The sequence below is a fragment of the Synchiropus splendidus genome, chromosome 1 (genome assembly GCF_027744825.2).
Source record: "Synchiropus splendidus isolate RoL2022-P1 chromosome 1, RoL_Sspl_1.0, whole genome shotgun sequence".
NCBI classification, from domain to species: Eukaryota; Metazoa; Chordata; class Actinopteri; order Syngnathiformes; family Callionymidae; genus Synchiropus; species Synchiropus splendidus.
Genome location: NC_071334.1, coordinates 56,025,121 through 56,051,436, shown reverse-complemented (window position 1 = coordinate 56,051,436; position 26,316 = coordinate 56,025,121). Strand labels below are relative to the sequence as shown.

The window sequence follows — 26,316 nt, the reverse complement described above, 5'->3', positions numbered from 1 at the left end:
TCTTAGAACACATTCACATTCACAAAGACACGTAACACTCTACACTAACACAGTAAGTTTTAATAAAACCATCATCCCTGTGCTTAGCATTAGATAACAGGCATTATAGATACTTTCCATGTTGCCCAGAGCCATCTCTGCTTCCATCACCATTCCTAATGAACTAACTACACTGTCAACCATGCATTTTTGCTTGATAATAAAAATTGATGAGGCATACTTTCATCAACAAGTAGAAGTGAAAAATGTGTCATTCATCACAGAGGAAAAGACAAAGTCACTGCAACAGAAAATTTATCATTTTATCTGATGATGTTAGGCACCCTCCAATGGAGTGTGACTGTGGCTGCATGCTCTAATTGCAGTTTTAAAAATAAACCCAGAAAAGAGCAAATAGGCTCCAAAAGTACAAGTGAACCCTCAAGCAAGCAGAATGAGAATTGTAGATATATTCATTTTGATGCTACATGCACCCATAATTACTTCACATCTCTTCCCTAAAATATTTTAAAAATATCAAAAATATTAATAATAACTCCAATTGCTGCCTGGCAACAGAAATAATGGCAAAACATTTGGGCTTGGGTTGTAGAATGTATGTTCGAAAGTTTATGCATTTATATTTATCTGAGTCACTTGTGTGGAGACAAACAAAAACTTCATGAAGCTAATTCTTGTTCTAATATTCTGATTTTAATTGAAAATAGTAAGTAAAAGCCAGTAGAGATTTGTTAAAGGGAGAGAGCCAGGAATAAGATCCCAGAGTTTTATCATTGTTGCTGTTCTCTTCATCTTGTCTCGGACACCTTCTGCCTGAGACACATTTTAAAGTACAGCAGAAAAGAAGACTTCTTTCCATGTCCGGGCAGAGTGAATTAGTAATTGACTGAGTGTAGCGAATCATTTCATTAACCAGCAGAATCACAAACTAAATATTAGTGTGTGATACAAATTAAATACATTGATTTCAAATTATTATTCCTGGTACTAGGACAAGATTTAAAAAATACTAGACTTTAGAAAACGGATCCAGTTTTTTTACATTAGTTTACAAGAATGCAATGAATACAATGTGATCAGTGTATCATACAAAAGAAAATGCAATTTCTCTTCCCATTGATCTTTAGACCATCACATTTTCCATTAAGATGTTTTATCTAAAATAAAAAAAGGCAAACTATGAAGAAAGAATTAAGCCAAACACTCCTCTTGTAAAAGATAATGAGAGTCATGTGGATTAAGTGATGCAAAAACCATAACATCTTAATAAGTAAACAAAGGTGATAAGTATATTTAACTGACTGCTATATATAAGTATATACCAGTAACTATTAAAAATGAAAAAAGGCGTAGAATGGGGGGAAAATAAATAAACGGCGTAACACGGACATGTTTGAACAGTTAAATAGAAAACAAAAATAGAAGTACAGTTAATTCCACATGAGTACGATTATCTAACCACCGACAGCAATGTCACTTTGAGTGCTAAATAATGGTAAATAACAGCAAAAAAAGAACTGCTTGTGAAGGGCGGGGTTTTGACAACTACTTCCGGTTACTCTAACCAATCAGCGGATTCCACATGCGGACACCGAACACTGCATTCGACCCTCGCGAGCGCTGCAGCGGAGAAACGCGATTGGAGCCGACCAGAGCGCTGATGATTCCACAGAACAGGGCAACTCATCAGCAACCCAGCCACATGTTTACATCACAACTCTGGATTTGATTCTGCGGGATCTCGTATTTTATTTAGTAACGGAAGAACAGATAAGACACCCGACGGTGACGTTGTTTTTTTCCTTTTGAGGACCTCCAGGCGTGCTGAACCGAGAACAGCCGGCGAGCATTAGCATGTTAGCTTACTGTTAGCACCAGCTAATTCCAGTCCTATACGAAACACCTGCTCACCTTTGTTATTCCTATATCTAAAAACCGTTGTTGTTTTCAGTATTTTTGTCAAGTTGAGTTTAGAAAGTTACAGGAAGAGTGTAGGTGGGGACCAACGGTCTCCTGAATTGGCCGTCTACCATGGAAAACGCACACACTAAGACGGTGGACGAAGTTTACTGTTTTTTCAACGTAAATGAAAGCACGGGTCTGAGTTCAGAACAAATCAAGAAGCAACGGGAACGATATGGACCAAACGGTGAGATTCCTTCGCTCAATATTACGGAATCATCAATGGCTACCGGCTTGTAACGGACGGCACGTTGAACATAAAGGGAAGATTGTCGACGTCATAATGAATGTTGAAATCCCGGAACAGCATTGGTTATCTGTGTAGTGGTGAAAAAGATATTACAACACGTACTCTTGATTCCCTCCAAGTTGATGTGAAGACTGTATGCTCTTTTTCGATACAAGTTGTGTCTAAAATATACTTCTTCCTCTCTCCTTGGTCTGAAGAGCTGCCGGCGGAGGAAGGTGAGTGCTAAACCTTTAACCTTTAAGTTGGTGTCATTACGCACTAATACTGGCTCATTTATCATTAACTGCTGCTTGTTCTGCAGGAAAATCCCTTTGGGCATTGGTGGTAGAACAGTTTGAAGATCTTCTTGTAAGGATCCTTCTGCTCGCTGCCTGCATATCATTCGTAAGTGCTCACACAAGCTTTTTTAAATGAAGTGGCCAATTGTTAAATATTCATTCATAGTATTGACTTGGTGCTCAAATGTGTCTTGCTTTTTGGTATTGCTCAAGTGTTCCTTTACTTGAGAACAATGTTTTGGTTTATTGACATACATGTAACACTACAGTAATGATTGTGGTGTGAAATAATCTGATTCACATTATATTAGACATTGTATGGGGACTGCAAGATCACAATAGTGTACAAAGTTACCTTCTGATGTGTTTGCTTAACAAGGATAGTATATAGAGTAGAAGCTGCAGAATTGATGAACACCTCCTACAGAAATTAGAAAGCGTCTTTTTTTTTTTTGGCAAGGCCAGTTTAATTAGAGAGAAACAGTGGTTTCACATACTTGTTCACGATGCAAACAACAAAACTTGTATTAAAGCAACATAATTTTCTCTGCTAATTGAAAAAAAAAATGCAAATAAACGTTCTATGACTTTAGTGATGCATATAAATATTTTTCTGTTGTTTCTTGAACAGCACTATGGCAGTTTGGATTAACGCCTTTGAGCCGTAATCTAAACATTGAACACAATCTAAATGTCTTTTTCCATCCATTAATTTCAACGTACAGATTCTTAAATGGGGGTTACTAAGAAAGAAACTCCTTATATAGAGGCACTTGTCTGTGTAATTGTCCTTTCATGTTCGTGTGCTTCATTCATGTGTATCACACAAAGAGCAGATGTGCATTAACATTTTCTATAACGTTATGCCATTTTATCTTTATATTTGATTTTTTAATTTCCTTTTTCATTCACTTCATGTGAATTTACTTCATGATGCATCAATCTGTTATGGTGGCAATAAGGTTGCTTATGTGATTTTATGTGATCTTTAATGATGGATATTCTTCACATTTTATCAATTTTTCTTTGTTTGTAGGTTCTTGCCTGGTTTGAGGAAGGAGAAGAAACGGTTACTGCCTTTGTGGAGCCATTTGTTATCCTTCTTATTCTCATCGCTAATGCTATCGTGGGAGTCTGGCAGGTATATGCCCATACTACAAATTACAATGAAAATATCAAATCACTAGTTTTATATCATTGTAGACAAGCTTGTGTTTATGGGGATTCACACAATCTGGACATCTACTCTTTTTTTTGTTGTGCAATAATTTATTTCATTGTTTTCCAACACAGTACAGTATTTCAGTTTATGCAGTTATTCCTCAGTTTCCTTTTATTTTAAAACAATAGTTTCACACAAGACAAGATACTGTCTTGTCAATGTTGTTTGTACCTGTGTGATCTCTTTGAAAAGCACTCTGGGATTGTTAGACTTGTTATTGCTGGCTGAATTGTCTTGAGTTCTATAACAAAACTGTAGTCACACTTTGATTTTGAAAAAGTATTTCTTGGTGTTTGACTTGGTTTTCCTTCAGGAACGGAATGCAGAAAATGCCATTGAAGCACTGAAGGAATATGAGCCTGAAATGGGCAAGGTGTATCGTCAAGACAGGAAGAGTGTTCAGAGAATCAAGGCCAGGGACATTGTGCCAGGAGACATTGTGGAAGTGGCAGGTAAGACAGACTCATTGTGCACAGATGTAACAGAAGCATTGATGTTTCATTTAAAATGTATTTACTGAAACTGTGCTGCCCTTACCCATGTGTTATTGAAAGTGTTCATTTGTACTTGTGAGAAAAGGTGAACGGCCCAGATGCTCAGTCTACTGTTGTGATAGTATCTTTATTATGGTCACATTTGAGCGTTTAAATATAAATAAGCACTGCTGGGATTACATTACTGGGATTCTTGCAAATATAGTGCCTGCCAAACAAGTATTTTCTGTATGCTTTTTCATTGTTTGTTCAATAGATTTATATATATATATAAGTAGTTTAAGTGTGTATTTGCAAACCAATGGTCAAAAACGCTCTCAAACTTGAACAGTCCCCATTTAAAGTTTGCTCAATGCAACTGTGATAATCTCTTTTGCACATTGTTCATTTAGCCTCATTGAGGTTAAAAGTGTAGCTTGCATAACTGTAGCGATGACATCTTAGATATCCAGGACCTCAGATGTCTCTTGAATTAACGCACGTCTGTTTTTTAGAATAATGGAAATCACCACAATTTAAATGGTGTGGACAGAAAGTGACTTTTAAAGCAGCAACTTTGTACTGTTGCCTGCACACACATGCGCATGGAACTTCTGTCCTGTCAGTTAAACTAATATTCCAGGTCATGCTCAAAGATTTTCTGGAAAGTTGTCCAGGGATGCGCAAAGAATATATTGTTTTTTTCTTATGGCCTCTAATATTGTTGTTTTGTTTTTGGAATGTCTTTGTCAGTCCCCTGCCTACTGTGTTAACGGATAATTTGTTTCTATAAGCTCTTTGTCATCTGGCTTTTACTTAACTTGGCTTCCTTCATTCTTACTTAACTTGACTTCAGTCACCTATCCTTCGTTGAGCACGTTGTTGCCTTAGATTTCCTGGCTTCGCCACAGCATCCTTACTATGTACAGAGAAACTAAACTGTCCTGCCTTGGGGAGTCAAAAGTGAAGTATGTGATCCAGCTAATTCAATTTGATTTATTTGAAATGCTCCTGCTCCATTTGGTCAGTTTGTTTTTGTTTAGTTGGTTCTGGACACTGATCATGGAGATGATTGTTGTTGGTCGTGCAGGCTTCCTTATCACTAAAATTTGTTGCGAATCCTGTGAGTTCTGTGAACAGATGGGGCTCTCAATGACTCGCGTAAGGTCATTTGGTAGTGTCATTGACCGTGCAAGAAAATACACAACACCCAAGGGGCCTCTTGTTCTCATCCCAACCCCACAAGATGAGGATGTAAGAGCTTTAGTGGAAGCTTGTTTTACTTTGGTGTCTTGTTTGTTGGCCTAGAAGTGACTTGTTGTTTCCACTCTCGTCTTCCTTAATCATCTCTTGTCATCTATTTTAGACGCTCCTTTAGATTGACTTATTCCAGAAGTGGGAACATCCCAACCCACAAGGCTATACAAATTCTTCAAGTTATACTATTGTTTGCCTTCAGATTAAGGGTTCTGTTTTCATGGGTTGGTGCCAAATGTTTGAGTCCAAATACTTCTTCACTGTTAAACTTAGTCTTCTCTTTTCATATATTTTTTTTATATATCAGTAAGTATAAACAACATTGACATAGTGATGATGTTAATGCTTCAGACTATGCTGTTTTGGATGCACACTGGCAAGTGCCTATAGCTATGTTACACCCAGAAGTACTATTAATTGTAAAAATAGCAGTGTTGTTAAAATATAAATGAAATGTTCAACAATATGATTCTGTACTGCTTTTTTGAATCTTAATCTGATCCCTTTTCTTATCTTGTCTGGTGGTTCATTTTATAAGGGCATGTGACAATGAGGTTACATGAAGGGCTCCTTGCTGGTGGGGTTTTTATGTCAATCCTAATTCAAACACGGTGTCTCTTCTAGTGGCATCAACCACTCCCTGCTCTCAGCCAAAAACAAAATTAACTGAAACGGCTGCTTTGGAGGGAATCAAAGTATGCTCCACACAGGAACACTATCAGTTTCCAAGTTTAGTTTCTGTGACATCATAGTGGAATCTCCTCATAAACACGTGCTTTTTTATCTTCCTCTCTCCCTGATATCCAGCAGCACATCTGTACCTCATCAAAAATAGTTTTCCCATTTTTGGATGTGTTTTTTGCTTCAATTCAAATGCGCCAGTCCATTTATGCGTACAGACCTTCCTACTCCCACCCTATTTTCTCAACCATGAGAGGTCTGTGCTTTTCTCCCAAAGACCAATTTGGCCCCGGATCACAGATCTTTTGCTTCATTTAAAGCATTTTATGTTGTGTTCTCTCTTATAACGTAAGTAATGATTCTCTATGAGACAACAAAATACTGTACAATAAGCAGCTGCAACAGTGTGTTTTATTTATTTATTTTTGGTCGGGAGAAAGGTGGTTATACGGGTACATTTTTGTTTCATATAATTTCATTGTGCTTTAATTATATAGTTTAAAGCAAAGCAGCTCTGCTTGTGGAAGAAGATATTGGGTTAAAGGACATTTGTGTGTATTTGCATTCATTTTGCTTGAATTTACTGCAGCCCCCTGTTTTGTAAGAAGAATCAATCATCTACGTTTTGTAGAAGGGATTAACATATGATAAACATTGACCCAGAAATTTTGGGTCCAGAATGAATATTCTGGACTGTTTAGTGTAGCATTTGTCATATTATTTTACAATGATATTAATCGTCCTTCAGGTTACCTTACTTTTTAGCTCTTTTGTCACTTATATAGGTAAATGACTCCTTTCATGTTTGTTTCACAGTTGGTGATAAGGTCCCTGCAGACATCAGACTGACTTCAATCAAGTCCACCACACTGAGGGTCGACCAGTCGATACTCACAGGTAAAAATGATCATAATGAATGTGTGGTCTATCAAGAAAAACCTTGGCTCTCTGAGTAACAATGGAATTGTGTATATCGGCTAGGAAATGAATGCGTGTGTGTGTGTGTGTTTGTGTGTTGTACTTCTATCGTGGTGAGAACCTATATGGGTTTTAAGCTGCATTATTATAATTGGGTTTCAGTTTGGTTAAGAGTATAGGTTATTTTTAACCATTTGTCTTAGATGGTTCGGTTTAGTGTGAGAGGCTGGGGAAAGCATCATGGCAATGACCGTCCTCACACACATATATAGGAAGACAAACGTGTGCCTAGGATTATTTGTCCTACTTTGTGTGGTCAAATTCTTGACAAAAACACAGGATTGTATAACTTTGTGTGGATATTTGGCTGCACCCGACATGGTTAAGCCTCAATTTGAGGATGAAGACTTCAAAATAACAACAACAATAATAATAATATAAGTTTGTTTCCGAGTCCTGGTTAAGGTTAGCCATTTGTTTTGGATGATTAGGTTTAGGGTGAGAGGCATGCACATGTGTACGTGTGCGTGTATGTCATCATTGGTTTTCTGTGACTCAGTCTGTGTAACGGACTTGCTTTGCCTCCTTGAGTAGCTTCCGTCCCTAAACACATACCTCATCCATCCAAAAAACACTAACGGTACATGAGAGCGAATTCTGCAATATTCTCTGTTAAACAGCCAATTCTGTTTTAATCAGCCTATTTTGTGAATGTGGACACCACAGCGCCGTAACTGCTGAGTTGCCATGCAATCTTCCTTGGAAGAAAAGAATGGATACATTCCTATTGTTTTCCTGTATGTAAAGACAGGGTAGGTGTATACATTCTACCTGGAAGAGCAGTAGTGCCTGGAAGTGCAGCCTAAATGGAAAACTAATAAGGCGTATCACTGAATGAGTAGTTCAGATGGAATGAGGTTTATGTGAACTAAGGCATTCAATCTCATGTTGTTTAGCTGCCTTAATTGGAAGCAAATTCCCAGGTATTTTAGAGATGGAGTGATTTTCTTCTCCTCTACCCTTTCATGGCCACACAGCTTATTAACTTCTCCCAGTATTACTCTATCATAATAGTAAATCACAGTTGATTCCACTCTGAAGCACGAACACTGCTGTCGGATACAAGGCTTCAAAGGCGACAGGCTTTAGTGCCTGTTTGTTCTGCTTATTCCCCACAATGCCTGAATGTGATCCCAGTCTCAGGAATGGTTGTGTTGTACATAATTGAACTTCTATTTTCCCCATTTCCATTTTGCTTTATTTGCAGGAGAGTCTGTGTCTGTGATCAAACACACAGACCCAGTCCCAGATCCACGTGCTGTCAACCAGGACAAGAAGAACATGCTTTTCTCAGTGAGTCACTTTTACTCACTGCCTTTTCCATTGTTTGAAGAGTATATTGTATGGCAGCTCAGAGGTTTTGGGGGAAAAAGTGTTCAAATGCTCAATAGTCACATGAAAATGTTGTTTATCCTGTTTGATTTGCATCTAAGTAAAAATGTTCAAGAAGTTTAACTTTCGCTCATGAAACCCTGATTTCCAGTCTTGATCCGACTTGTCTGTGTTGTTGTCAAACTAGTTTGGGCCCCTATGAGTGCAATATGTAACCAGTCATATCTCGTCTCCTCCCTCTCTTCACAGGGCACTAACATTGCAGCAGGGAAAGCTGTTGGTGTGGTCATAGCCACGGGTGGCAGCACAGAGATTGGCAAAATTAGAGATGAGATGGCCTCGACGGAGCAGGAGCGCACCCCACTGCAGCAGAAGCTCGATGAATTTGGGCAGCAATTATCCAAAGTAATTGATCTATTTGTCTGTGTTCACTTGCTATGAATGGGCTGGTGTGGTGTTTCACATACACCTCTCATACGCTCTCAGATTGAACTCTTGCTTTAAGTCCAAATCAGACCCACAGTGCACAGGCATCACAAGTGTAGGCACATACATATTAGTGTGGTTAAACTGAAATCTCTCTTGAATGGAACATGACAAAACTGTTGCAAGGATGTCATTTGGCTCCTCAGAGATCAGATGTCAATAAAAACATCAACAGCATCCAGGAAATACATTAAAAAGAGCCCTGCTGAAATGTGAGCTTTGATCTAAAATATTATTGGGAAAAAATGTGAGGGTTTTGTGGTTCCTCTGCCAGCAACCTGTGTAGGGAAAGAAATAATTTTGAGCCCTGGTTGCACGGTTGCATGTCCACGCACATGCCGCTCTGGAGGATATATGGTTGCTCATATGGCAATGTGGCTTTGCCTCTAGATAAGTCTGAAAATGTATTATTTTGATATTTATTTTATTGCTTTTGTGTCATTCAAGGTTATCACACTCATCTGTATTGCTGTGTGGATCATTAACATTGGACATTTTAATGACCCAGTCCATGGTGGCTCCTGGATCCGTGGTGCCGTGTACTATTTTAAGATTGCTGTGGCTTTGGCAGTGGCTGCTATCCCTGAAGGTGAGAATTCCTTTTGATTAAATGATTGTTTTCATCCTTGTGTATGAAGTGCCTTTTTCTTCCCCAAGTTGCTACCATAATGTTAGTTTGCGGTCGATGCTGTTAGTTCTCAAATTTCTTGTATTTGTTTCCTCCACCACTTTCTTCCAGGTCTGCCAGCTGTCATCACTACCTGTCTAGCTTTGGGAACTCGTCGTATGGCTAAAAAGAACGCCATTGTTCGCAGTTTACCATCCGTGGAAACCCTGGGCTGCACATCTGTCATCTGTTCTGACAAGACTGGTACTCTGACCACCAATCAGATGTCCGTGTGCCGGGTAAGAGCAAAGTTGCTCACAACCATCGAGTCACAGTTGCTTATTTTTAATTTCCGGTGTGAAAAAATATTTTAATTAAATTATAAAAGCAGCAAATGGAAGTGTTTTCACCCATGAAGATGTGACTAAAAGTAGATGCTGCAGGGTTGTTAATTATGACTTCCATTTTTCTTTTACTTAGATGGTATTAAATCAATTGAAAACATGTTTAGTTCAAGTACCAGGAAATATTGCAAATATGTTTAGGTCACACTGGTCAGTGGCCTGTTTTTCAGTCATTCTAACATCAGTTTATTATGCAGTGTATTTTGTTCTTCAACAACGCACTTCATGTACAGGTTTAAATTGTCTGTGTTATTGATGACAACAGAGGTATTTGTTTTGTCTTGAAAGATCAGAGCCCATCACAGATCATAGAATAGCCTCTAGTCTTGGTTTTTAGTTGTTGGTTTGACACTGCAGGCATGAAAGAATTGCTCTCGCTACAGTCTGAAGTGCTTTTCAGTAAATATCGGCCATGAGTTGTTTCCTTTGTGTCTGCCTTTCCATTCATAATCCAAATGGAAGTGATCTGTTTTTACGGTATATTGAAAAGCGATCGTCAATTCTGGATTTTATTCACCATCAATTTTCCCCAAGTCATCAATCTCTCTTTTCCTTCTCCTCAGCCTTCTGGTTCCCACCCCTTTTCTCTTCTCCTCATCTCATCTTGCTCCCTCTCCCGGTCAGACAGCTTGCTGATCAGTATGCAGTAGTTCGTCACATGCATTGGTGTTGCATAACTGACCTTGTGCTGGAAGATTCTTCTTGTGTTTTCTTATACTTTTGCCATTGCACATAGAGTCTCTGAGAATCAAAATAATATAAGTTTTATTTCGGTAGTAGGACATTTTGACACGACTAATTACTAAAATGAAATTCGAATAAAATGACTGTTGAAAGTGCATGGTTTTCCCTTGCTGTTTACAGAGGCCTTTGTGTGCATTAAACTAAATCGTTCCTAATATCCATTCGCATGTACTGATATATTCTCCTGGGATTGTCGCAGAATTTCTTGGCCCATTTCTCTTATTATATTCAAGCCTATAAAAACTGACAAGCTGCTGCCATCTACTGTTGATAGATGACATTGTCGTTTGTTGTTCCATAATGACATTGATGAGGCACATAGTTATTAATTAATGAACACAATATTTTTGTTTTGTATCTTTTTATTTTCGTTTATAGTTGCTCATATATACAGGACAAGAGATGTTTGGAAGCTGCTGATTTCCCTTTTGCAACCGTAACGCTGCAGTGGTTCAATATTAATTTTCGTAATAATGTGATTGTTGAATTGCTTGTGCCCAGATGTTTATCATGGACAAAGCAGATAGTGAGAAGTGTGCCTTGAAGGAGTTCACAGTTACTGGCTCTACATATGCCCCAGAAGGAGAAGTGTGAGTATAACATTTGAGCAAGTATAAAAAGTTTTGTGCTTTTTGTGTTTTTTTTTTTTTTAAACACTTTCTGTACTACTTTTTGTCTTTTCTAGGTACAGTGATGGCAAGCAAGTGAAATGTTCCCAGTATGATGCCCTAGTGGAGCTGGCCACCATCTGCGCTCTCTGTAATGACTCTTCTTTGGACTATAATGAGGTTAGATTTTGCACAATATATTTTCTTTTTTGTCTTTACGACTTTAATTACAACACAATTGTCTTTTGGTTTTCCTTCCCAGACCAAGGGTGTGTATGAGAAGGTCGGTGAGGCGACAGAGACTGCGCTAACATGCCTTGTGGAGAAGATGAATGTGTTTGAGACAGACGTTTCAGGCCTCTCGAAGATTGAACGGGCCAATGCTTGCAATTCTGTAAGTGACTTCAACTCTGTTGAAAATCATTAAGTAGTTACCATTTACCAGTGTCATTGAGCATTTACCATTGCTTTCTCTAATTGCATCTATGCAGGTGATCAAGCAGCTGATGAAGAAGGAGTTTACCCTGGAGTTTTCCAGAGACAGGAAATCAATGTCTGTGTATTGCACTCCAAATAAAGCTCGCTCCTCTTCTGGCAAAATGTTTGTCAAGGTAAGGCAATTGGAATTTAACTCTACACACATGGGCCAAGCTATTGGCTACAAATTGCTGTCACTTCCACATTTTCTCCATGTCCTTCATTAATGTGACATTTTTGTTCAGAATGCAACAACTTTTTGTTATGTAAGCATTCAGATATTACAGTACATAGCAGACTGTACTTTTGTCACTGCCATTGGGATGTTGATGTTCTGGCCCTGGTGTGAGCCTCTTCCTCAGACCGTTGGAACGTATTGATGAAATTGCTTACCTAATGATTCTAGTGCTACATTTCCAGATATACATTTTCGAAAAACAAAAAAAAAATCGCAAATATGCGCTTTGTATTGCATGGTCGACCGACAGCCTCGAGTTTTTTTTTTCCCCGTTACAAACCCACACTGCTTGTCTTTCAGGGTGCCCCAGAGGGAGTGATTGATCGTTGTACACATGTGCGTGTGGGAACAAACAAAGTGCCGTTGACTCCGGGTATCAAGGAAAAACTAATGTCTGTCATCCGAGAGTATGGAACTGGCAGAGACACCCTTCGCTGTCTTGCACTGGCCACCAGAGACACCCCGTTAAAGAAGGAGGACATGGTTCTGGAGGACTCGACCCGCTTTATCGAGTATGAGGTGAGGTGACTTGATTAAAGTTAAAGAAAGATCCACTTTTCATCAGCCGAAGGTAACATATGATGCGCCTCTCTGTCTAATCCAGACTGACCTGACATTCGTGGGTTGTGTGGGAATGCTGGATCCCCCACGGGCAGAAGTGGCAGCTTCCATCAGACTTTGCCGTCTGGCTGGCATCAGGGTTATCATGATCACTGGAGATAACAAGGGTAAGTTTGGAGGAAATGCCCAGATCTGACTGGTTGGATCCTGTTTGTGTCTTGTAGTTTGTCACGTGGTCTTGCTATCTTTCATGTTTCAGGAACGGCTGTTGCAATCTGCAGACGCATTGGCATTTTTGGCGAAAACGATGACGTCTCAACTATGGCCTTTACTGGTCGTGAGTTTGACGACCTGTCCCCTGCAGCTCAGAGGGAAGCTGTCGTCAAGGCTCGGTGCTTCGCCCGTGTTGAGCCATCACATAAATCCAAGATTGTTGAGTATCTGCAGTCTTATGATGAGATCACTGCTATGGTAAGAACAAATTACTTATTCTTCATACTATTAGGTTCCTGGCACTCCTTACTGTAATACGATGCCATTTTGTGGGTGGAGTACTTTCGATATTGTGTCTCCCTGATAGTCTTTTCTTTCCCATGCTTGCTTCTCAGACAGGTGATGGTGTAAATGATGCTCCAGCTTTGAAGAAAGCTGAGATCGGCATCGCTATGGGGTCAGGAACTGCTGTGGCCAAGACGGCATCTGAGATGGTCCTGGCTGATGACAACTTCGCCACTATTGTGGCTGCAGTTGAAGAAGGTCGAGCTATTTACAACAACATGAAACAGTTTATCAGATACCTCATCTCCTCCAATGTCGGAGAGGTCGTCTGGTATGAGCGACTCTTTTGAACAAACTTTTTTTTTGTGCGTGGCCAAGGGTGCTAATTTCTAATCGTCATTCTTTTCTCTTCAGCATCTTTCTGACTGCTGCTCTGGGATTCCCTGAGGCTCTGATCCCTGTTCAGTTGCTCTGGGTCAATCTGGTGACTGATGGCCTGCCTGCCACCGCCTTAGGATTCAACCCACCTGACCTTGACATCATGAACAAGCCACCACGCAACGCACGCGAGCCCCTCATCTCTGGATGGCTCTTCTTTAGATACCTAGCTATTGGATGTAAGACTGAATTACAGTTTATGTCTGTGTTGTTGTTGTGATTTTCTCGCGAAATGTTGTCCATTGGTATAATACCACTTTGTAACCATGACACTTATTCTTTGTATGTGTATTAATGTTCAGTTGACATTATTGCTGTAATTTTACTATCTAGGTTACGTGGGTGCTGCCACTGTTGGTGCGGCTGCCTGGTGGTTTGTTGCTGCTGAAGACGGTCCAAGAATCACATTTTACCAATTGGTGTGTGCAACCTTCATTTTCCCAATTCATTTTCTTTGTCACAAAATTTTGGCTTAATTCGTTTTACTTCATCAACTGAACTCAATAATCTATTATCCTGTGTTTCAGAGCCACTTCTTGCAGTGCGGTCCAGAGAATCCCGACTTCCAGGGTTTGGACTGTAAAGTGTTTGAATCTCCTTACCCCATGACCATGGCTCTGTCTGTGCTGGTCACCATTGAGATGTGCAACGCCTTGAACAGGTTAGGCCACTGTGACCTCAGTGCTGTCAAATATAGAGGTCTAGACCTGCTTCCATCAGAAAGGTGTTTCATCACCATGAGACCAGGTTTATGTCAACAAAGTTCTGAGTACTCAGGACACTGTTTAGCTAATGTATTTTGAATCTTGACACCCCCCTTAGTGCGGATCTGATGATTGATCGGCCACAGATGCTGATCTGCCGATATCGGTGTGATCGCTGAATGCTGATCACTGACTGTCATTGCCGATCACAAAAACCGTTCCCGTGTTACAGCCAGCACTCTGAAGCACAGCGGGTTGTGATGCGTCCACTCCTCCCTTCCTCCCTACTGGCTGCTTACTTGTCCGCTGTAGAGGCTTTTTCAGTCTGTCAAGTAAAGTTAAAGTTTGCATGCTGCAGCTCATGCACTGAAATATGCTGTCCAGGAAAGCAAGGTAAAAGGCTTAATCGCCAAGAATTAAATACGCCATTTAAAGCACTCATACTTGACGTGTTTTCGGGGCTCATGATAGTGAAACTGCTGGTTCCTCAGCAGCAGGCTGTTAGCGCAGATAACACACACATGCCAGTCCGAGTGTGACAAATCGGAAAGCTAAGCAAATTGCCCAAGAAATAATCATTAATTTCACCAAGCTAGATGGCCAGCCTTTCTTAGGTGTTGCTTGTAGTACTGACAGAATCCACCGTTGTTTTGTGTTGGATGCCTGAATTTGAAACTTTTGCAAATGGCTGGCCTGGGGACTTTCAGAAACGCATAGGCGGAAGACAGCTTTCTCTCTCTCTCTCTCTCGGAGCCCCACTACAAGCAGATTCACCAAACTGCGTTGTCGCATATTGAATAAAATGCTTTTTGATTGTCCTTTTGACAGAATTGTTGCTGCATTCTGCAAGGTTTTTCATGTTTTTCCTCCTTGATGAGGTACATAAAACATGTCTGAATTAAAGGGATGTAATGGTTCATTTTTTTCATGTCATGATCGCAGAAGGTCTCATCATTTTGATTACAGATTCATAGTCAAAAATCATGATCAGAACATCCTTACTTACTAGTTAAGCAAAATCCAAAGTAACCTCTGCCATGTTATCAGCATTACGGATCTACAATCACCTAATGCCTGGTATTTGTTTCTTTCTGTGCTGTGTGGTCACTATAATTTGCGGTTCTTCAGTGTTTCAGAGAACCAGTCGCTGCTCCGTATGCCTCCGTGGGAGAATGTTTGGCTCCTGGGTGCCATCTGTCTCTCAATGTCTCTGCACTTCCTCATCCTCTATGTGGAGCCGCTTCCTGTAAGAACTATATCGAAGCTTCGCTGTCCATGGTAGTCTAACACTTCAGATTTGAAATATTCTACACTTTCTTGTCTTCCTCAGATCATCTTCCAGATCACTCCTTTAAATCTAACACAGTGGCTGATGGTTCTGAAGATCTCCCTCCCAGTCATTTTGCTCGACGAGGTGCTGAAGTTTGCAGCCAGAAACTACCTAGAGCCGGGTAAAGAGCTGGAGAAGTCTGCCAGCTGCAAAGGCTGCCCGCTCTCTGCATGTATGGAGGGCATCTCGTGGCCCTTTGTGGCCATCTCCCTCCCCCTTGTCCTCTGGATCTACAGCACCGACACTAACATGGCCGACATGTTCTGGTCCTGACTGACTTGAGCACAACCTCCATTTTTTTTTCCCCACCCACCATCATCACCCTCACAACCCCCCTGAGCCTCTCCCATCTCTGCCTTTCTACATGTGCATAGCTTGTGTGTGTGTGTGTGTGTGTGTGTGTGTGTGTGTGTATGTGTGCGAATGGGTTGGTAGAGTAAACTGTGTGTCCTTGTACAAGATCTCATCATGAAACACAACTAAATTGTTGAAAGGTTTATCTGAGGAGTGACCGAATTAAGAACATCCCTCACAGCCGTGGACATCGCTGTGTTTTATTTTTGCCTTTTCGGTTGATTCTATCAAATAATGGATGGAAATTGTCATTTGAAGTTAATTTTGTTGAAGGTCCCTCAGTGCTGAGGAGCTTGTCATCCCAGAATTTCACTGATATGTATCGAGATTTAACACTATTTTGCCATTTGTTTTGAAGTTTTTTTTTTTCTTTTTTAAGTTCTTTAACCGGTGTGGCTTCGGTTTATGGCCTTGATTTATTTTCCCAACCTTTACCATTGTGTCTTCAGTATGAGGTCTGAGAGTGAAGCTACATGTGGCTGACTGGGGTCAGTGAATGTTTTTGAGTGCTCCGATTAACAATACACAAGACAGAGGACAGAGATCGGCATGACCTGTGACCCAAGCATGAACTGTATGTGGTATTTTCCATTTCTAATTTAATATGTATGTCCCCTCTTGTTGAAATTTAAATTAACTGTTGTTTTTTTTTTACTTTTTTTAATTTGAAAAAAGCCAGTTTTTCTGCAGCTACCTCAGTATGATAGATGTTGCTCCCCTCACCTCTTGATGACTTAACATCCGAGGTGTGAACTTTCTTGTTAATGCAGAAAACAGAACAAAATCTAACATCCACCAAACATGTTTTTGTGACATTTCTTAACTTTATTTGTGTTGCCTTGAAACCAAAATGTAAGCAAAATGATTCATTAGCGTCTCTGTGTTTGATTCACAGTGATATGTCAATCTTCTCTAAATAGACTTTGATGCCAATAAACACCCAGAAATGTTGTTTTATTTTTCAAGAAAAATACATGGATCATTTAATTTAATGTGTTTTCTGTCTTTATTGAATATGTCATGTTATCAAAAGTCTTTTTACATTTAATACTTGAATACTAGATCATTTCAGACGCATGAATGCTTCACTACAGGAGAGGCAGGGGATCATCAGCAACACACAATCCTCATATGTATATTTGACTCCTACAGGTACAATTGAAATAGATGTTGGATCAGTGGCCATACTTAAATCACTTTTGTCAGGACCTCCATCCTTGTGTAAAAGCATGCTTTTGCGGTAGACGCCCGAGTTTGTCTGCACTGTGTGTTTGTGTCCCACTTGACAACTGTGTGCTTTCTTCCTCAATGCCTTCCACTGGCTGCCTGTCACTGGAGTGAGTATCCATTTCTCGTCAGTTTCTCAATCATCTCCATGAAATGCGTCCATTGTAAATGGTAGATAAAGTCCCCGGAAGATCATGTAAACGTCTGATATAATGCATTTGGAATTAAGAGTCAAAATATTCTACCTCCAAGCCTTCTTAACTGATTTTGTATTATCTGGCAATTGGAATTGACTTTTTGTTGCCTGTGAAATATAGACCTCCAACACGCTGCTCATTTACATGATTACTTTTTATACTCAATATTATTGGTCTACTTTTCTTTAATCGGTACGATTTATGTTTGAAGCATTTAAAGTGTATCCGCAGGTGGCAGCACCGTACCGGATCATATTCAAGCAACAGTTTGTACCCAGAATACCAACAAATCATCTGTCCCCAATCGCACTAAAGCGGTTCCAGGAAATTAGAAAAAAAAAAAAAAAAAAAGAAATAGAAAAGAAAAATGCTAGCAGACAGACTACAGACATTGTTGGGGTATCAGGGCAGCGTGTTCCCTGATCTACTGACCTGTTTACAGTGGACAGTCTCTATTCAAATCTGTCTGAGGGATGTACCGTACTTTAGACAGTGCTCCACACGTATCCTTCATTATGCTGAACAGATTGCGGAATGTCACTCCTGCACTCCTCTCCGGACAGCCTTGAGTCACACCCCTGTATTGCGTTCCAAATTCAACTGTTTTTGATCTAATGTACCATTTTCTTTCTCCTCCTAGGTTGGCTCTCGTAAAAAAACTTTGCTATTCGGTGAGGCTGCGGTCACCCTTCCACTCAACACTGATACACACACATACCCTACACCTTAAATCCAAGACCAGCAGTGTGTGAAGCACCCTCGCACAAGGAAGGCCCAAATACACTCCGGGCCACAAAACACAATCACACAACAGTAACACGATAATACCTCTGTGTGCCAATGCTGTGATCAACACAAGTTTGGTGTGAGTGTGCGCGGAGAAGCTCCCTCATGTTTCTTCTTGCATGATCTTGTTTCCATCTTCCACGGTTGCTCCTAGAAAATTGGACACTCGGGTTCTGTGTACAAAAACCATGCATGCTCTTCAGCTGTATTTAGGCTTTGCTGTTTTTATTTATAGATTCTAATGTATAAAGCAAATAACCAGAGTCTTAAACTGGGGGTGTATGTTGAGGAGAATCACTGTTTTTATTGAGTAATGTTGCACAATATTGGATGGAGGAGTTACTCAGATACTGTGCTGTTCGACCCATTGGCCAATCGCAGGTCCGTTCATAGGACTACAGACTCATTATTCCTGCAATACAACGGTGTTCTCCTGTTTTCTTATCGCGTCATCTATCTTTACTGCTGTAAAACTGTGATTTAAAGCGAGGGGTGTCCCTCATTAATGACCTGAGAAATATATGTACAGACGATCATTATTTAAAAGTGATAATGGTTGTACCTGCATTGGAGGTTGTGGTTTCAGGTAAATAAAGAATAATATTTCAGTCTTGTTCGTCCCTTTCCTCTCTCACCTCTGATTTTATTTTGCATGTAGAAGGGAATCTTTCCTCTTGCTCTAGAATACATTGAGGAACAGAACGATGTGAATTTGTATCATAAATTGAGGGGGTTCTTAATCCTTTCTTTCTCTTGTCAATGCTGTTGCCTTCCTGCTGTAGTGTTTATATGTTATATCTCGACTGCAGGGTTTTGATTTTTGCAGTGTGGGGAAGGAGTATAAGGAGTTCTTCAACTCTTTCTGCAAAGATGAATGACCTTGGTTGTTAACCGTTATTACTAACAATGCTGATCACAGTCAACATGGTGCAGGCATTGTGAATGTGGCCAATAAAACATTAAACATGAAAAACAGAATACTGAAAGGGAAAAATGTAATTGCAGTCCGATCTTACCAATATTGGATGTAATGATAAGAGCAAAGTAAAATAGAAAACAGAGGTTCCCTTTTTCTGTTTCCATTATTGTATACACAATATTTGTCTACTGAGAGCAGGGAATATGGACATTTGGGCGATTGAACAATGAATTCATAATTTGTGGTATGACAAGCCACCAATGACCAGAGACAGACAACCACATGTGGTGACAATTGTTGCTAAAATCCTTTTTTTTTTAATTTATTTAAACTAAGTTACATGTTACTCAGGCCTGCGGGATGAGTTTCCAAATTAGCAATGCTTGACCCAGACATGGCATGATATCAAGTCCCAATTTTGTTTCACTTGAAAGAAGAAATAATGCCACTGATTTGTTCAATTCTAAATTTGATGAGGACCAACAAAAGGAAATAAAGCCAGATTACTGCTTTGCAAATGAGCTCGCGCGGTAGATGAAGTGTAGATAATGACCACTAGATGTCAGCGTTGAGCGGGAGAAAGAAACGAGCCGCAGCTGCAGCATCACCTGCGTGAAAGGTAGACAAAATACATTTTAAAAGTCATTAAGACTAAATATGAATGCATTAAACTAAACGCAAAAATAAGTAGTACTACTTAGCAGTTATATTACTGTAAGATGTACGCATGTACACTAGGTGTGTATTTTCGTTTAATGCGGATGAATCTATCGAACAAAGTGGCTAGCTAGCTTTGCTAGCGATGTAGCACATTCAGGAAGAAGAGTGTTATGAACGACTTAATAGAGTGACCGTGTAGGTGAGGCGTGAACACATCCTAGTTCTGTCCCTTTAACCAGCAGGACCCCCTTGTCTCCGTGGTCCCTCCCACTCCCGCAGCCCACCAGTGTGGCGCTCACAGCCGCTCCATCACGGGTCGACTAACGGCTGCAAGCTGGAGAAGAACACGGAAAAGCGAAGCGAACACCGCGGTACCATGGGATAACAACAACAAAACAGCCACTTTTCCTGGATTTGGCTGCTGCACCGCGTCGTGTGAGGGGCTCAGATGTTGTCGTCGCTTCGCATCAATTCTCCTTGAGGAGCTGCGGGTACAAAGACAGCAGGTCCTGAGCTCCAACACCTGAGAGCTGCTCGACTCGTCCACTTGCAAGACGGACCGTGGCAGCCGCCTCCTTCAGACCAGCTGGGACTGCGATTAAACCAGGCAGGATTCAGACACTTTCGTTTGACTTTCTTTTTTCCGTGATCCAGACCACCCGCTCACTGGAGGTCTCTGATGCTGACATTGTTCTCTTCCGGACGTTCTCTCTGGAGTGACCTTTTGTGGAATAATGCGCAACAAAGACGGTGGAATTGTACTTTTTCTAATGTTTGCCTCACGCCAGCATAGTCGGACTGAACAGCTGGTTCCACTTCAAATGCATTGTTGTGAAAGAAGCCAACCCAAGTGTCAGGCATCTATAGCTCCTGCGGTCTAGGTGATCGAGGTGATATCATCACCTCGGTGGCCATTGTTAGCGACAAATATTGTACAGTAGACAGCAATTCAATCCCTTTGCCTGGTGTCCAAGTAGAAAAGCACAATATGGTGGAGCCGGTGGGATTCATTGAAGCGTGGAAAGCACAGTTCCCTGAGTCAGATCCCCCTAAGATGGAGCTCAGGTCAGTTGGTGGAATTGAACAAGAATTAGAGAAGTGCAAGGCGTCCATACGGCGCCTAGAGCAAGAAGTCAACAAGGAGCGTTTCCGGATGATCTACCTACAGACTCTTCTTGCCAAGGAGAGGAAGAGCTATGACAAGCAGCGGTGGGGCTTTAGAAAGACCCCTTTGAATGAGGGGGTGGACCCTGCAGCAGCAGCACAAGGAGCAGAGTCGCAGTCTCAGCAGCCACATGTGCAGGAGACTGGTGGAGTTGGTTATGGTGTTCCCATTGGTGATCGGAGTCGTTTTCAGCCTCTCGCAGATGGAGCAGGTAGAACCAAACCAAGACCACCACCTGCCAGGAAGTCCGCCTCCCATGGAGACGGCCTGGAGTCTGCCTTTGAGGTCCCCCAACAGGCTGAGTCAACCTCCTGTGACAACTTGGATGGACTGTCTCCGTCGAAGCAGAGAGGCGGCGTTTCCGTTTCACCTCGCCGGCCCAATCTTCCACCCCCAGAGATCTCAGACCCCAAGGACAAGTTGGGAATGGGACTTGGTGTAGCAGCTCTTCGGTCCAATTTTGAGAGGATCAAAAGGGCAAACTCACACTCCGCAGGTGATGCAGTGAAAGGACAAGAGAAGCTGCCTCCACCACCTTTCTATACCAACATGGAATTTCACCATGAAAGGGGTCTGGTAAGGGTTAATGACCGTGATGTCTCCGACAAGATCAGCTCTCTTGGCAGCCAGGCGATGCAGATGGAGCGAAAAAGATCCCTGCATTCACTACCAGGTAACTTGGCAACTGTAGCAGGGGACCTGCGCCCTAAGCCAGTGTACAGAGGTCGTTCCACCGAGAGTACATGTGGTTATGATGCAGAATATGAAGATGGAGAGCCAAATCAGAGACATTCTGGTAGGGCCAATGGTGGCAAGCCCCCACCACCCCCTTGGCAACCGTCTGACTTCCAGGCATACTCCAGTGTCTACGTCGGTGGGGTGATGATGGGTGAAGGTGGCAGCGGGGACAGCAGGAGCAGTGGTGTAGGTTCCAGTGGAGTCACAATGAGAGAGCACATGGGAGGAGATGACCATCTTTTGACATGGCCACGGCGCTCATACTCCCCAGGGAGCTTTGAGGATGTTGGCGGAGGTGGCGGTTACACACCTGACTGCAGCTCCAACGAGAACCTGACGTCAAGTGAGGAGGACTTTTCCTCTGGTCAGTCCAGCCATGTCTCACCTAGTCCCACCACTGCTTTCCGAAGGCCCTTCAGGGAGAAAAGTCGCTCGCCGTCTCAGAACTCTCAAAACTCCCAACACTCTTTTGACAGTAGCAGCCCACCGACTCCTCAGTCGCAAAAGCGTCACCATCGGCAGCAGGGAGGTCATGTGGTCATGTCCGAGGCCACTATAGTGAGTGTACGGAAGACTGGACAAATCTGGCCACCTGCTATCCATCACGACCTCCTGCCCCACGGCAGACCCTCACATGACAACAGTTTCCACGGAGACCATCTTGGTGAGTGTATTTTTTTTGTTGTGACGGGAACCTTGTGTATGTCAAAGAACCTTTACAGAAGAAGACATGTAAAGGGCATGTTTGGAATGAAGCGTATTTACACTCAATACATCCTTGTTCAAGGTTGTGTATGTGCGAGTACCTAAGTGCAGACTGATCTGTGTCCTTTGGATGGCACTAACCGCAGTAGGACTCCGTCAAAACTACAGGTCTTTCTGCGAGTACGCAATTCCAATGATAGGTCCGTCTGCTCATCTCTGTCGCTGAATGCTCTAAGAAGGGTTTCTTTCAGCACGAACCGCAACACAAGAAAACCATTAGCAGTGTTACAACAAAATTACAGCCTTGAAGCTACAGCACCTGCAAAACAACAGTTAACTGAAGGATGATGTCAAACATGACCACTGACTATGTTGGCTGCCTGGGGAGATGGGCTGTATGTCTTGACACTCAACATGCTATCATGTAAAGACAAGGACCCCATTCATATATTTTGATTTATGGCTTGGCAAAAGCTGTAGGTTATTTGTTTACTGTCTGTTTCGGGTAGAGTGCAGCAATATATTTTGTTTATCACCAATGTTAGATTGTTGTGTCTGTCTGGATTGGCAGCTGGGTAGAGTGCATACTTGTTCATTGTTAGCTTCCTGGTCTGGAGAAGTTTAACGCAACACAGGTGACCACTACGATGCTACTAATGTTCTGTTACCTCCATAGGTGTTGCGCTTTTCACTGCTCAGCAAAATCATTATAAGCACCACTTCAGACTTTTGATCAGGAGACGCCACTGTTGCCCTTTGACTGTTGAAGCTTTTTTTCTTTTCAAAAGACCAATTGTAACAGAACTAAACATTTCTTACTGAAATGTGTCCCTTTTATCTGAAGGTTATATAGTGTCATGTGAAGAAAAAGCAGTCAGAGAAAATGAATTTTTTTGGAAGCTGTCTGTCTGGTTCACTTTAAACATGATATTCATTAAGTTATTACAGTATACAATAGTTATCATTCACTAAAGTCCAAATCCTAAGAGCATTCTGTACAACTCTTGCATCTTGACTGGACAGAGCGTCACAGTTTTTAGCAATTAGTGTCACCACTTAGGTCAACTTTCTGGAATTTCCATTTAAGCTGTTGGGCTCGTCAAAATGAGCACATGTTTCTTTTGAAAAGCTTTTGGCAGATATGACTGAACCCGCTGTGGGTCATAAGCATGGGCCACAAAAGACCACAAGTCGGTCTCGAGACAAGCATGGTTTGTGTGAATTCCTGGATCTTTTGCTCATTTGCAATGATATCGAGGCAACAATCGGAAAGACAAACTGTGTTGTTGCCAGGTCGGTGCGGTTTGGCGTTCATTCGCAGCCTCCGTCGCTTCCATTAGTCTGCCCTAGGACAGCTATGGTTACAGGTGTAGCTTACTGTCACCAATGACTGAGTCATCGATTCTCTGGAACGTTCTGGGACCATGGAATTCATGTCAGTCATTTGAAATATTTTGCAGCGCATGGGCCCTCTAGGCTGGGATTTTGACCCCCTACACTGTGATCTCATCATGCTGCATTAAGATATTAAGATAATATTGGAATTGTTGACCGTGTGTCACGTGCCATATCATATCGTATTGCATAATGAGGTACCTTTCGATTCTACCCACTGGTAGCCACAGGTTTAGTCAATAGCTTTTAATGGTCACCAGATCACAGTGGCTTTGTTGGGTTGGGGTTAAGCTCCTTCCTCCACCAGCCTTCCTCTAGCCTGTGTGTACCGTGCACCAGGTTCAGGCATCTGGCAATGTCTGAATAGATTTTTAAACTGACTAAAAATATTAGTTTGACTGGTCGGAGGAGATCTTACAATCATTAATTTTTGAATGTCAGACAAGAACAGTTTCTGCGTTGGTCAGTGCCTGAAACCAAATAGCAGTCATCACCTAAATATCTTGAATGACAGACAGGTCTCACAGCATCTATAATTCATTTAGATGAATGGAAGCAGACACTCCAGGGCTTCACTGGAATCTCCTAGAATCAGATTTGCAGACCGTACATGATGGTTAGAGACCTAGAATATGTTTGTACTGGGAAAGGATTTGACAGTGTTTAAAGTGAAAGTACAATACATATTAATTTTCAATTAACACACACGTTACGTGAAAGTGACTGTGACATATTTTCATTTTTTATGGCTGAAGAGTGACAAAACATAGACAGTGAGGTCCAGAGAAAAGCTAATTCTCCAGCTGCTATGTTCCAGATTATCACTGACTGACTGTCTGCCCTCTTTGTTTTATCATCTTTTCCACAACAATGAGCCCTGCGGGGGAGTGAGGGGAGCCGGAAGAGCATAGACCAAGATGGAGGATGGGCGATGTGTTGCAGAGAGTGATGCATTAGTGGGGATAATCTGGAATTTGTGCATAAGAAATGAAATCATGGTGTGGTGTCCTACAGAGGCCTGTTTCTGATTGTGGCTCTCATGATACTAGACGACAGGGACTCTGTTGGGGATCATTTGTGATGTTACCTGGACCTGTTGAAAATGTTTCATCATTGTCAATTGGTGGAACGGCTTCCTTTTTCTTTTTTTTTTTCTTACTGACTGCTGTATTAAATTATTCTTCTGGTCATTTTATACTTAAGATTCTACAAATTACAAAAAAAAATCTTTAGTTTTTTTATGATTTTAATTCATACATTTATTGCCTTTTTATGATCTAAATTTCACTGTACATCGCTCCTCTTTTTTAAGTGTATTTTGGATTATGGTAATAATCATAATTACCACAGAGATGCATATGAATTACATTCTTCTGATCACATGATATAGATCCTGACAAACCCTCATAATAAATTGTTTACTTTAGTTTTCTTTTACAAGTATTAAAAAAAATGTGACTTTATCTACACATTTTAATAATTGTACAGTCCTGCTTTCTTCCCACATTGACTGTATATTTGATGTGAGACATTACTACAGTGATTCGAAAAAGACTGGCACAGACAAAGCTGTTGTTTCTCGCTCGGTCGGTCAGCCGTGCGTGGGCAGAAGAGAACCACAGATGGGAAATACTCCACTATTGCATAACACAAACACTCATATTCAAAGATGCCTGATGTTTACTTGTATACCTTCAGGCCGGTGCTACACGGCTGTGAACTGATAAATCGCTTCTTCTTCTCCCGGTCGTTTTCACGGTGTGTTATTAACAAGAACCGCAGGATTTCAAGGTTTCTGCGGTGAGCCTGCTTTAAACAGACAGAATATATCTGAAGGTGTGGGAACGTGATCTTTGACACTCAACTGACATGCCAATTCCAGTTTTGTCATGTGTGCGAAATCGTTCTGCTTCCTGAGCAGCCACGATAAATGTGCAAAAAGGAGAATGAATAGTGGCAAATTTAAGGTTATAGATGCCAAATCCACTGTAGGGATGACATTTGTGTCACATTCCAGCAACAGCGCACTAGTCCTTCTGTGTTCATTCATTTATTGCCTCTTGCTAAATCTCACAAATGCTGTGGTGAGAAGATGTTAATTGTAGTTAGTCATTGTGGGTGCTTTCAAAATATTTCTTATTATAGAGCATTAGACTCATAAAAATGTTGTAATAATATAAACCATATAAATCTTTATAATAGTAAAGGAGTACCTTGATTCAAGCATCCCTAAACCATTGTGTTTCTTTGTTTTGTTGTGTTGTGTTCCGTTTTTAAAAAAAATTTTTTATGTGAACAGTGCTGATGTTTCCTCCTTTTTAGTGGATTAAAAACCGTAAAATGTGTTTTCTAGTCATGTGCTCCTTACACCACCCCATGATTTGATTCAGACTTTAAACAGGGCTTGCAATTTGAAACGGTTGACGAGAGACAGAGAGATTCTGTCGCACGGCCTGGGAGTGAAATCCAAAGTCTCTCCTGTGGGCCACTGTGGCACAATGACCCTCTTTTCTCAGGAAGGGCGGGGTTGTGGGCTCACTGTAAATAGTCTCCTTCAGCTGAAGTTTGGCAGAGGACACGTCAGTCACCCTCGGCCAGAACAGAGGAGCTGCAGGCAGTACAGTCTGGCGGAGGATGTGAAT

General features: G+C 41.3%; 2 protein-coding genes across 4 annotated transcripts in view; both read left to right on the top strand.

Moving 5' to 3' along the window:
* The first annotated feature begins 1,610 nt into the window (after positions 1 to 1,610).
* atp2a2b (ATPase sarcoplasmic/endoplasmic reticulum Ca2+ transporting 2b) lies at positions 1,611 to 18,695 on the top strand. 2 transcript variants are annotated; one of them, XR_008415566.1, is made up of 24 exons: positions 1,611 to 2,149; positions 2,410 to 2,427; positions 2,514 to 2,596; positions 3,527 to 3,631; positions 4,026 to 4,164; positions 6,940 to 7,020; positions 8,309 to 8,394; positions 8,683 to 8,838; positions 9,367 to 9,508; positions 9,659 to 9,825; positions 11,176 to 11,264; positions 11,360 to 11,462; positions 11,545 to 11,676; positions 11,774 to 11,893; positions 12,298 to 12,516; positions 12,602 to 12,725; positions 12,818 to 13,029; positions 13,167 to 13,387; positions 13,471 to 13,673; positions 13,828 to 13,913; positions 14,022 to 14,155; positions 15,327 to 15,444; positions 15,529 to 17,219; positions 17,947 to 18,695. XR_008415566.1 is itself a non-coding variant. In XM_053870905.1 (23 exons), exons 1-23 carry the CDS (start codon positions 2,032 to 2,034, stop codon positions 15,799 to 15,801), a joined length of 3,129 nt encoding a protein of 1,042 aa, XP_053726880.1. In that variant the 5' UTR covers positions 1,611 to 2,031; the 3' UTR covers positions 15,802 to 18,695. The 2 variants fall into 2 exon arrangements, 1 of the variants encoding a protein (XP_053726880.1); XM_053870905.1 differs by having other exon boundaries at positions 15,529 to 18,695.
* A 920-nt stretch (positions 18,696 to 19,615) lies between these two features.
* bcr (BCR activator of RhoGEF and GTPase) overlaps positions 19,616 to 26,316 on the top strand; it is a 60,749-nt gene continuing 54,048 nt past the window's right edge. The window contains exons 1-2 of one of the 2 annotated variants that reach the window (XM_053854990.1): positions 19,616 to 19,630; positions 19,911 to 22,238. In XM_053854990.1, the coding sequence (XP_053710965.1) occupies positions 20,660 to 22,238 (1,579 nt within the window). In that variant the 5' untranslated portion in view covers positions 19,616 to 19,630; positions 19,911 to 20,659. Of the gene's footprint in view, positions 19,631 to 19,910; positions 22,239 to 26,316 lie in introns of those variants that run through there. The other variant, XM_053854980.1, reaches the window with a different exon arrangement.

What these genes read in the sequence shown, in the direction of transcription:
- atp2a2b (XM_053870905.1), top strand. Translation starts at nt 2,032, where the DNA reads ATGGAAAACGCACACACTAAGACGGTGGACGAAGTTTACTGTTTTTTC. An exon ending in TCGCTGCCTGCATATCATTC is followed by an intron (nt 2,597 to 3,526) that starts GTAAGTGCTCAC and finishes CTTTGTTTGTAG; the next exon opens with GTTCTTGCCTGGTTTGAGGA. An exon ending in AGTGGCTGCTATCCCTGAAG is followed by an intron (nt 9,509 to 9,658) that starts GTGAGAATTCCT and finishes ACTTTCTTCCAG; the next exon opens with GTCTGCCAGCTGTCATCACT.